Here is a 12,153-nt window from a genome sequence, read left to right on the forward strand (position 1 = left end):
TTCCATAATTACGTTAAAATTGATAATAGTTCAGAAAATTTGTATTTTGTTTCATAACAGTTTGTCCAAGAGGAAGATATGGCCTTCATTGTCTGCAGACCTGTGACTGTGGACGAGGGTCATGTGACCACAAGACAGGAGCCTGTCATTGTCCGGCAGGCATGTCCCTCCCCAATTGTACAAATGGTAGGTACACACCCACCCACCCACACACACTTATATATATAAATGGGAAGTAACAGAAAGTCAAACTTTTACTGTATACGGAGACCACTAAGACTTTGAAATAAATACAAGTTATGGTTGAACACAGGGAGGTACACTACAGCTTACGTGGACTTGGCGTTTTCCACGTGTCCGTGACGGACGTGGACAGCGTGGACCCCACTCGCCCACCGGATATGGCATTCTGTGACGTTCCGTCATATATCGTCGACATCAGCTGACTGATACGGTATCCACTCGGCATCACGGTATGTGACGATCCGCGATTAGTGGTGGGCATAGTTCAACTCGAGACACCGTGTTCCACGATGATCCACGATACGTGGTGGACTTGCATTTCATTTAAAACCCTGTGGTCCTTGTCGATCCGCGTTATACAGTGGGCACAAGTTGTTTGCTGTTCATTTCTGATCTATACGAGTATTTGAGGTAGTGCTACAAGGTAACATGGCCATATTATAAACATTAAAAAACAATCGCAAGATATTAAGCACCGTTAATATTCATCCTTCTAGCATTCCTCATTGACGTATTAATGTATTTAAAAAATGTGCATTTATTTTAGAAGTATTGCATTCATTACACGACGTTGAATTGGGAAAATAGAAAATACCACTGCGACATGAAATCAGCTTTACCAAATCTCATCAAAATATCCTAACTTCGGAAAAGCAGAAGCCTTCGTTTTGTGGCCATCTTGAATCCTTACTCCGTTATTTTTTTAACATCGGTGTTATCATGTTATCACACCCCAACCACATTAAAAATATGCGGAATATTGAATGTTGTGACAAGTGTACATACAACAGGGCTGTAAATATTTGCCTATCTAGGCATCTGTTATACATGTAGTATTGTGAATATGGTATCTAAACGGAAAAACACATAAATGAATTAAACATTACAATGGATTCGGCACAAGTAATTACAACATTACTACGGCCATTTCCGAAATATAATTTACTTGTATAATATATATATACATGCCCTAAATATACCGATCTATCATAACCATTTAATGTCTTATATTTATCAGGTATATTGAGTGATTACATTCAGGTCCAATTATGGTTTCTGTTTCTATCATCAGTGTGATTTCAATGATTTGCATTAAATCATATTTTAAGTCATAAATTACTCATTGAATGCAACACTTTTATACGGCGTTTTGCATAAACATGGCAGCCGTAACCGCTGATTTTCTCGGCAGCTCGTCACACGCGGATGATTATATTTTAGCTGTCTGTCAATCAAACGGGGTATCTGTCGGCATTCGTGAGTTTCATTGGTTGGAGAGAATGATTGACAAGACACTGAACATACCAAATTAAATCAACATACATAATGTACGTAACCAAAATATGATCATTATTGATCATAAGTAATATACGGAAAGAATATCTTTAATATAGTTCAAACTAAATGAAATATTTTTTTTTTAAAAAGAAGGTGTTTTGCACTGACATGGGCTCGTAACGACGACGCATTGAAAGAATTTATTATATAACACAGTATCAACTGGTATGATACTGATATTTATTTCATACATGGCAACTATTATTTAAACACATCGTTTATTTTGTTTTTTAACTTCCGTAACATAACACATTAATACAATGCTGTACACGCAAATTGCATGAAAGATATTTACGAGTTACTCTGAGATTGTTAGATTATTTACATTTAAAATTATTATGTTACGTTCTGCTAGTAGAATGTCCTCATTAACTTAAAGTATATAACACCAAGTCACATGATCATCCTAAATTTTCTTCTACACCAACGACAAGGGAATCTAAACTGACATGTATGTTCCTGCATTTGAAATATTACAACTTTTTGGTAAACCCAATATGGTTATATAACATTTGAAATATATTTTTTTTGTGATGTGGGTATACTTATCAAGGAAAGCATCGTAGATTTACTTCATTGTGATTTTTTCCGATGTTAACTTGGACTGCTAAACGTGCAATAACATTTCGAAAAGGACACGTACAACAAATGAAACATCTATTTTAATTTTTTTAACAGACCGGATGAATTGCATTGTATTTACATACACATGAACTATATAAAGGCGTGCTGCGATTGGTGCGAACTTTGAAAATATGTTCTAACAGAGACCCCTAGGTCTAAGCAGGAATAATTCTACCGCCAGTAAAAAGAAAGGGAAGAAATTCTTATATATCGGAAGGACATCCTGTGTTCGACCGTGATTAGAAGGCACGGTAAAGTAAGCATACCCCAAACAAATGAGAGAGTCACGCTATCTAGCATTGCTCAATGGATTGCGCTGTTACGTGGACATACACGGCATCCGGCAGGCCACAAATATCTAGCGTTCCTCGACCGGCCGCGCTGTTGCGTGGACACCCACGGTATCTGCCGATCCATCACGAATCGCGGTATCACGTGGACACTTTGCCCACGCATGTCTTGTAGTGGACATTGCGTGGGCAGCCACCGCGGAGGCGTGGAAAACGCAAATTCCACGTAAGCTGAAGTGTATCTTAATACAGGTTTTCTTTATACTAAAAACATTCCACTGAGTTTTTTATGTAATCTCTTTTCACAGATGGTCTCTAAAACAGCTGGTCTTTTAATACAGAAGTCTGTTTCGTACAGGTCGTCTTTTAATACAGTTGGTTTGTTTCGTACAGGTCGTATTTTAATACAGATGTCTGTTTCGTACATGTCGTCTTTTAATACATATGTCTGTTTCGTACAGATCGTCTTTTTATACAGATGTCTGTTTCGTACAGGCCGTCTTTTAATACAGTTGGTCTGTTTCGTGCAGGTCGTCTTTTAATGCATATGTATGTTTCGTACAGGTCATCTTTTAATACAGATGTCTGTTTCGTACAGGTCGTGTTTTAATACATATGTCTGTTTCGTACAGGTCGTCTTTTAATACAGGTGTCTTTCGTACATGTCGTCTTTTAATACAGACGTCTTTCGTACATGTCGTCTTTTAATACAGATGTCTTTCGTACATGTCGTCTTTTAATACAGATGTCTTTCGTACATGTCGTCTTTTAATACAGATGTCTTTCGTACAGGCCGTCTTTTAATACAGATGTCTTTCGTACATGTCGTCTTTTAATACAGATGGTCTGTTTCCTACAGGTCGTATTTTGATGCAGATGTTAACGTCTCTGAATATTTCTTCTTCTAGTTACATCTTGTTGATAGAGATAGGTGTTCTCTTGAGGTTTATAAATGTTTTACTAACCAGTATATACTGGTATTACATAACAAATGAAATCGTGGTAAATATTTCTTTAAAAAATGTTTTTTTTTTGTTGATTTAACGACTCTCTAACTCTGTGTTGCAGTATGTAAGAAAGGAAAGTATGGTCCCAACTGTGGATATTTCTGCGACTGTGATAATGGTAGTACTTGTGACTATATGTCGGGGGCGTGTAAATGTGCCCAGGGATTCCTCGGCTCCCAGTGTCAGCATAGCCTCCGTAAGTATGAAGACAGAATGTACACTATAAAGGTTTTCCGGTTGATCATAGCTAGAAAAAAAATCCTACTTTCTTCTTTATAATTCTTACCTCATCAAATAAAACTTTAAGTCATTGTACCACAAATTTCTCGATGAAAGTGAACTCGCACTACATACGTGTACTAAATATGTATGTAGTGTATACGTATGTAGGTATTTTATTAAAAAAGAAATGTTTATCCACCTATCAAATTTTGACAGCAATTTTATGGTTTGGCAATCCTTTGTAGTTAACTTACATTCTTTCAAATTTCCGTGATTTTTTACCAGAAATAGCAAAAACACTTTATTGACTACGATGATGACAGGTAGTTGTGCTCTCCTGAGAGGAATCTTATGTGACAATTTTTGGAAGAGTTAAAGCCCTTTAGTATGCCCAGTATTCTAATTGTGTCTGGGGGTGTAAGCTTCTGACCTATCTCCTCAAACATTGACAGCCTTCGAAATTATGAAATTCGTTAAAACAATTATTTAAACATTACCAATGTTTGTTTCTACTGTCTATATTTGTTTATTTATTTACAATTTTGAATTAAAGATTAGTAACAGTTGATATGTAAGTACCTGTATATAGCTACACACAAGCATGTTTTATCTCAAAAGCTTATCGTTTTCTGTTAAATAAGTAACAGCTGTAATTGTTTTTGTGAATGAACATTTTGATGCAGTCTTAGTTTATGAATTGTTGGAATGCTAAGTTACAGGCACTAGCTTTCCCCACATACTTGGCTAGAATTGGGATTTTCATTGCATGTCGTTAAAACATGAGATTATTGAATTGATGCATAATTATCTTTGTGAAATCGTTACTCCCTTGCCCTTTTGATAATCGTTTTTGGGATGTCTTCTGTACTGGCTTATATCGGGAAAAATAAAGCTTATTCCAGGAAATCAGTTTTTAATGAAATTTCGTCAATATATTTTGCTTTCTTTTAATTAATTATTCTACAAATAGTTTCAAAAAGAATTTTAGGAAAGAAAATCTTTGAGCTTGTTTTGTTTATTGCATTATTACATCTAAATATTGGTCATTATTTATTTATTGTTATTAATAATTGTAATTCAAAATACGATTTAAGCAAGAAGAAAAAATTGGAACTAGATATTTTGATGAAATAAACCACGAAAAACTTGTTAAAATATCATAATTAAAAACGTTTATTTACAATATGATGTAATAATTTAGAATCCTAATTGTAAACAATTTCCATAGCACTGCTTTATTGAGAGTCTTTGATGTTCCTTCGATTTCACCCAAATACCAGATTGGAGAACATTTACAGAAGGGAGATTACTCCAGTATATTTGTAGACGTGGATAAATAGTCCTCCAGATGTTATATGATACGACCCCTATTTTGTTTCAGATGGTTTGGAATGATGCATGTCTATTCTAGATACAATAAGGTTATTGTTTGCACATTTAATTTTTTTCTGCATTAATTATAAAATGCTTCATGTTAACGTAAAATTGATTTGCTTTTTCATAATTTGAAATGTAATGTAAATTATTATGGTTATAGCCTTTCTAAATCTATATATAATTTTTTTTTCTGCGTTAATTATAAAATGCTTTATTTTAACATAAATTAAATTGCTTTTTCATGATCATTTTAAATTAATAAAAAAAATATGGTTTTAGCCCTTCTTAAATTATATAACAGCTTCAGTTCCTAATAAATGAGAATTTTTTTTCCAATTACATTGTACTAATATTGAATACTTACAAGCTCTGTGACGTAACCTCTTCATTCAAAGTTAGAGAATGGGAATATTTTAGGACAAATAAATAGGGTACTGACACATAGCCACTTGACTCAACGTCAGTTTAGGGATATTATAGGACAAAAAAAGTAGGGTAGCGACAAGTTATCTCTTGACTCAAAGTAAGAGAGTGGAGATATTATAGGACATAGAAATAGGGTACCAACACATAGCCACTTGACTCAACGTCAGTTTAGGGATATTATAGGACAAAAAAGTAGGGTAGCGACAAGTTATCTCTTGACTAAAAGTAAGAGGGTGGAGATATTACATGACAAAGAAATAGGGTACCGCCGTGTTATCACTTGGCGCAACGTAAGAGAGGGGAAATATTATAGGACGAAGAAAAAGAGTACCAACACATAATCTCTTGACGCAAAATTACAGGTTGGAGATAATACAAGACTAAGAAATACGATTTGTTTGTAATTTTACAGAAAGTTAATACTACATGGGCTGGTTTTGAGGAATATCATAGTGTTATAAGGCCAAGTGATGGAATTTTGACAGATTTAACTCACATCATATACTTTGTTAATGATATGTTACCTGGCAGTTTTATGAAAAGCTAAAAATACATTCATATTCAGTAACTATTTAGGGATACATTTAAGCTATGAAATAGTGATTTACGTAATATGGTGTATTCCTTCTGATAATTTCCCGTTTATGTTTAATTGTAAATATCGTTAAGTTTTTAAAATGAAGCTCTTTGTACATTTTGCACAATAACATTTATTTTGTCAGTGAGACCAATGTAACGTACTAAATACCATATATTTGACAATGAAGTATTCGTAATAGCAGCCCTTGCCAATGTAACATACACCTTTGAAATATAACTTTGGGATTGAAGCCATTAACACTATTGGCTATTGAAAACCGATCAATTAAAAGCATAAACCCAAGTATTTAGTTTTTCGAGCAAATATATATCATTATATATCAAACTTGCTTGATACGCTTTTTTATGTAACTGCTTGATAATATAATGACTTTTTTCTGCTTTGAAAAATTTGTTGTTGCTTTGATTTCGAATTTGTTCATATATAGATGATATATATTATTGTTAGATTGTTTTAGAGCAATTGATGTACAAATGAACCTAATATACAATAATATCGTATCAGATCTTTCCAAAGGTATCATGCATCAAAATTCAGCTAAAATTATAGAAATAATACTAATTTTGATTTGATTGTTTTGATGAATATATGATTGTTTTTTATTTATCAAACAAGCTTAAATGTTTAACCAATTGTTTAATCCAGCAAAGTCAAAAACATTAATTGAAATACAGTTATCAAATGGTGATATGGAAATAAACATTAAACCTAATAACGGAATTAAATAATAAGAATTGATTGTATAAAAGTAATTAGAATTATTATTTCATTCTGCATATTTATTAATACAAAATTCTTATTTTACAGCTATAACACAGGAAACGTATAACAAACCCTGGAGAGGCGACATACCATGGGAAATTCATAATAGCGACTGGAATAAATAAAAAAATGATATTATTCACTTTGGACCATACTGCAATAAAAATGGATCAGGAATCCATTGGTGGAAAACAAATTGTGGATGATTTTTATCCATTCGCTGCGGACTAGCCACTGTTAAATTATGCTAATGGAGTTGAAATTGTGATACAAATGTATATGAAGCATTTAAAACTCAAATACTGTAAAAAAAAAAAGGTCATGTTGACTTGTTAATGCACAAGATAGCTTGCATACAAAATCATTTTTATTTTGTATCTTTGCTATACATGCTTAGAGTTTCACAGGAGATTCCATGATATGTTTTGAGGAGGTTCAATGACAAAGTGTGCATAGTCTTTGACTGGAGTTGTTGGACTGCTTAACAACATAGTTTGTGGCAATTTAGATTGAGGACCCAATTAGCTAAACAGAGTCAATAGACTGAAGACACCGCGGTGATTTGACCAATGTATACCATAGCTTAACAACCACAGGATGTCAACCAATGAAAATGTTTGAATCTCAAGCATACAAAGCACAGAGTCCCATTATGGAATAATTTGAGTCATCGTAAATGTATGTCGTGAATTTGTATTCCATGTACATTAATATGCAGTGAAGGTTTCCAAGTATGGTCCAAACGGAAATCAATCTCTATGTAGAGGCATTTGAATGACGTACATATACATAGTGCTTTTTAGAAGATTGGTGGGATATCGTCACAGATATTAACACAACCGCGTGTAGATTAGCTTCTGCATACAAAAGTATATATGAAACATGACTTACTTGGACAAGACTAAACCTGCTCAGAGAGTTAATGCCAGCGCGAATGTACATATATGGAGGTGAACATTAAAAAGAGAAAAAATGGTTGTCATGGAAGCAGGTTCAATGTTTATTTGCTCCTGAAGGATGTTATTGTTGCTATAGAAACGGCTTCCATGGACAGATGTCTGATTTGCCAAGTTATCCTGGGTTTGTCAAGAAAACAGGTTCCAAGGAGAGATGAATTGCTTAAGTGTTCCTCGCAAGCTAACTGGAAATAGATGCCGGGTTCTTTTAAACCTTTGCAAGTCGTAGCAATAGACGGGTGTCCCAAAACCGGCCAAGGTAGACAAGGGTCATTATGTGGCTGTTATGGCAGGCTGATCTGCAAGATGTCGGATCCTGAACAATATTCATAAACTCTGATCCAGTATGTGATGACCTCGTACATGTATCATATTTCCGCCATGTCAACATTCACCATATAGATATACTGTATACTTGTGTTGTGCATAATATTTGTGTAATATATATATATATATGTAATAAAGCAAAAAGTCAGAAGTTACAATATGTGACGCCCATTTCTATAAGAAGTGGATTTTACCGGTTTTCAACAGTTGTAAGGAAGCTCATTAGAATCAGCTCTACCCACCCGCTACCAATGCCTGTTCTGTTATCCATATCCTGGTGGACGTCGGTTTTAGATAATCTCTAGTGGTTTGCTACTTTCCCCCTGCTGTCCTAGATGTTCAATGGTATCTACAATGTCCTGTTGAGCAACATACTGCTGACTTTTTCTGTTTACTTTTTTTTTGTATTTGACGGTGTCCTTAATTTCTCTATAGGATTCAGTAGGTTCTATTGAGCTTTCTTTGCTGTAAATATTCCTATAATCTGTGCCAGTATGTATTTCACAATTTCATTGTTTTTTTTATTATTATTATTATTTTACGTTTCTTATCGTAACTATCAAGATACAGTATTTTTTGTTTTGATGTACATGAATACGTGTATTGAAACATTTGTAAGTGTGAGCTAGTGTTTATATGCGTCTTCGTTGCTGACTTATGGCAGACATGTAAACTTTCACTGAATATGTCACAGTAGTCTTGTAACATATCGCTTAATTCTTATTGTCCGTGAGCGGCATCAACTGTCATTTCGATTGATATTAAGAGGTTTTCATTGGTATGTCATTGTAATTGTCTTCTCAAGCTGGACCGTCTGTTGATTGTTTTGCAATGCAAGCTTCCGTTTTTCAGGTAAAAGACTATGTTTAGGATCTCAAAATTAAGCTGTAACTCTTCATTTGGAAGTGTTATCAGATTTCAATGTTTTTTAGAATTCGGCAGTTGCAGAATACCTATCGTTGGTCATATATTCACCAGGAGAGTAGATAGGATTCCACTTTAAATACGATAAATGTACAAATGTTGCAGATGCTAGTAATGTCTTACTTCAGATACACGTGTCTAAGATAATCAAACACTGAAATTCATTTCTCTATCGGACACGTACCGTACTCCTCGTTATTTATCGCTTGATATGTTAGCTGTAGGTAACTTCAGGGGTGTTTATTTCAGCCTTTACCAAAGACCTTTGATGGATAAATTGTAGTTGGTAGGAACAACGCTAATCCTCAGATACACATCTTTTGATAACGTCTTGGTGATATATCGTCCCTTGACCACTGTTAATCTGATGACACACTGTCAGGTATGATAGATAAATGATACAAAATGTGATATCCAGTCAGACACAATGAAAACAAAACACTGTAATCACTGTAGCTTAGTGACTAAAAGATCTGGAATACTCTATCAACCAGATACCTCCGGAAGATATCCATTTCAAATAATATTTGATGTTTGTATGATTTTCATTCACTAGTTTTCGTGTCGTCTGCATTTCTGTTTAATGTTCATTTTATTTATGCTAATTACGTGTTGTTTTGTCATTGCTTCTGTCAAACAGTCTATTTATATACACTACATGAGTCGTAGATGTTGCAGATCCCTGTATTATAGGCCTCAGACGCAATCCGTGTTCTGAGCAGATCCATCATGACGAGGAAATAAAAGCGAAATATGAAACTTGGGTATAAATGCTTCCTTCAATAGCAAACGGAAGAAAAAAATCATCGTGGTAAATGTCTAAAAATGTAAATGTATTCATTCAACACTTTTCATTACATTTATCTTTCTAAATCGCATGTGCAAATATTCAATAGTCATGCAGACGTTCAAGTATTAAGAAGGTCAGATAATCACGATTCCTTGCTCAGACAATGGAACTTAAATGGTACAAAAAGTAATATGTATATGCTTCTACATTAGGTAGCATATTCCTATGAGCATCCCGAATAAGAATAATTACGGTTCTTCTGTTTTAAGTTTTTATTGTTGATTAACGTCGCATCTGCTGACACTCTTCGGGTGTTTGTTTTTTATTGTTGGGCGTAAGTTTGAGCTTTTGAATTTGTAATGTATGTTATCATCTTGCGAATGGTCGACGTAAGAAATGTTAGTGTGGATAGATGATTTTGCGAAAGCTATATTTACGGTGACCGTAAATGTGACTTTGTAAGAATCGTTATGACCGTTTGATAGCTATATGTGTGCGGTGTTCATACATGATGTTTAACAATATTACTAGATCTAGTAATAGCAAGGTGTTTTCAAAAACTACCCCGATGTGCAATATTTAGCTATAGACAATGATGCATGTTATAGTGTTTTTGACTATAGAATTCCATTACATGATACGATTATTATGAAATCTAAACATCTGGCTGATTCGTGTTGATAGTCAGATTTACATATTGAGCAACGTAGCAGTGTTTGATTCATTTATTTGAAATTAAATCAAACATATATCTCCAAAAATGAATGTTTACTTAATCCATACGATACGAAAGTTTCTATGAAAAATATTACTGCGCAAACATCGTCAGAAACCAACGAGTCGCTGCTGTTTTCATTGGACTCGAACGACAAGAGCAGATCTAGAATTTTGAGGCAAACATTAAAAGCTGGAAATTGAGTTAAACGACCGATCAGGCTGTCGCCGGTTTCCGTCAAAGCTGCGCAAACTGATAGGCCAATTAGGTTGTTCATTACGATATGTGTTGTATTTAGAAGGAGCAATGTGATGTTAGTCTTTCATAGATCGTAACTTACTCATATCATTTTGAAATGTTGTTTTCATTTGTGAAGTTTACCTAATGTATATAGTAAATTGTTCAAGTTTAGAGAAAGACATTTAAAGCATTTTCTTTTATCTCTTTGACTTTGAAGAAAAATTCAATACGATGACTGGATGAAACCATGTTGAATATTGTTATTGGTGAAAAGATTGTTTTCTTTGGTGAATGATGTTACCGATAATGAACAACCTGTGAATTAAATGGTTATTATTTGTTTATTTGTATATCAAATGTCAGTTTTGTGAAATATTATTCGTGATGATTGTTTTTATTTCTTCAAAATCTGATTGAAAATGTCAAGTTTGATATTATACTATTAAACAAATAATGTTTATTTCTAATATTTAAAATTACCTTCTACGCTCTGTTCAGGTTAAATGGGCCGATCAAACAACATCACTAAGGCAATTGAAAATTCGGTATCTATGCTTCATGCTAAGACGTCATCATGAATGAAAATATTCGTCCTCGCCTAGGAATACGTAATTGCACGGAACTACTGTTCTGATATCTTCATATCAAAGTCAACATGGAAATGAATTCTGTTTTACTTACCTATATATCAGTTTGTCTTGTATGGAAAGGGAGGTTCATTTCTTACACCGACATACAACATTGTATTCCAGCGTCGAAATAGTGCAAGATGTACACTATCGTCAACCATAGTGCTATGTTAATCGTTTATGTTTTGTTTTATACTGTAATATGTTTTTGATTGTTTTCATCACCATGATATTACTGTGTTATGTACAGAGGGAGAATATTTCGTTCCTCGCTAATCCAGTCATCTTAAATACGTTATAATAATGTCCATCTGTGTCACCACGACATGTTGTTCTTTACAAGTATCATTCTAACACAGCTATTTATAAATCGTATTATGTATTTGTCTTCAAAAGAATAAATGAGAATATTTACTTTTTAAACAGGAGTTGTTTTATTTTATTTTTTGTTTCGTTTATTCTGTTACGGTAGTTAGAACAGTCTGGTCATATGTATTCGTTGATCATGATCTTGACTTTTCAAGAAATAGTGAAGAGACAGCTTCTAATTTTAATAATGTATTTCCCGGAAATGTGACAATGGATCAAATGAAATGATATTCTACATGTATAATATTACTCTTATCAATTCGGAGGTATTCATTATATACGTTTGTCATTTGGAAATACTATTTGGTAAGTA

At 33.8% G+C, this 12,153-nt stretch overlaps 1 protein-coding gene across 2 annotated transcripts in view; it reads left to right on the top strand.

Moving 5' to 3' along the window:
* The window catches only part of LOC117344919 (multiple epidermal growth factor-like domains protein 6), a 194,262-nt gene extending 182,368 nt beyond the window's left edge, over positions 1 to 11,894 (top strand). Inside the window, exons 32-35 of one of the 2 annotated variants that reach the window (XM_033907803.1) lie at positions 61 to 186; positions 3,564 to 3,698; positions 5,106 to 5,145; positions 6,936 to 11,894. In XM_033907803.1, coding sequence (XP_033763694.1) covers positions 61 to 186; positions 3,564 to 3,698; positions 5,106 to 5,119 — 275 coding nt within the window. In that variant the 3' untranslated portion in view covers positions 5,120 to 5,145; positions 6,936 to 11,894. The remainder of the gene's footprint in view (positions 1 to 60; positions 187 to 3,563; positions 3,699 to 5,105; positions 5,146 to 6,935) is intronic. The other variant, XM_033907804.1, reaches the window with a different exon arrangement.
* Positions 11,895 to 12,153: the final 259 nt, after the last annotated feature.

The sequence above is a fragment of the Pecten maximus genome, chromosome 16 (genome assembly GCF_902652985.1).
Source record: "Pecten maximus chromosome 16, xPecMax1.1, whole genome shotgun sequence".
Taxonomy (NCBI): domain Eukaryota; kingdom Metazoa; phylum Mollusca; class Bivalvia; order Pectinida; family Pectinidae; genus Pecten; species Pecten maximus.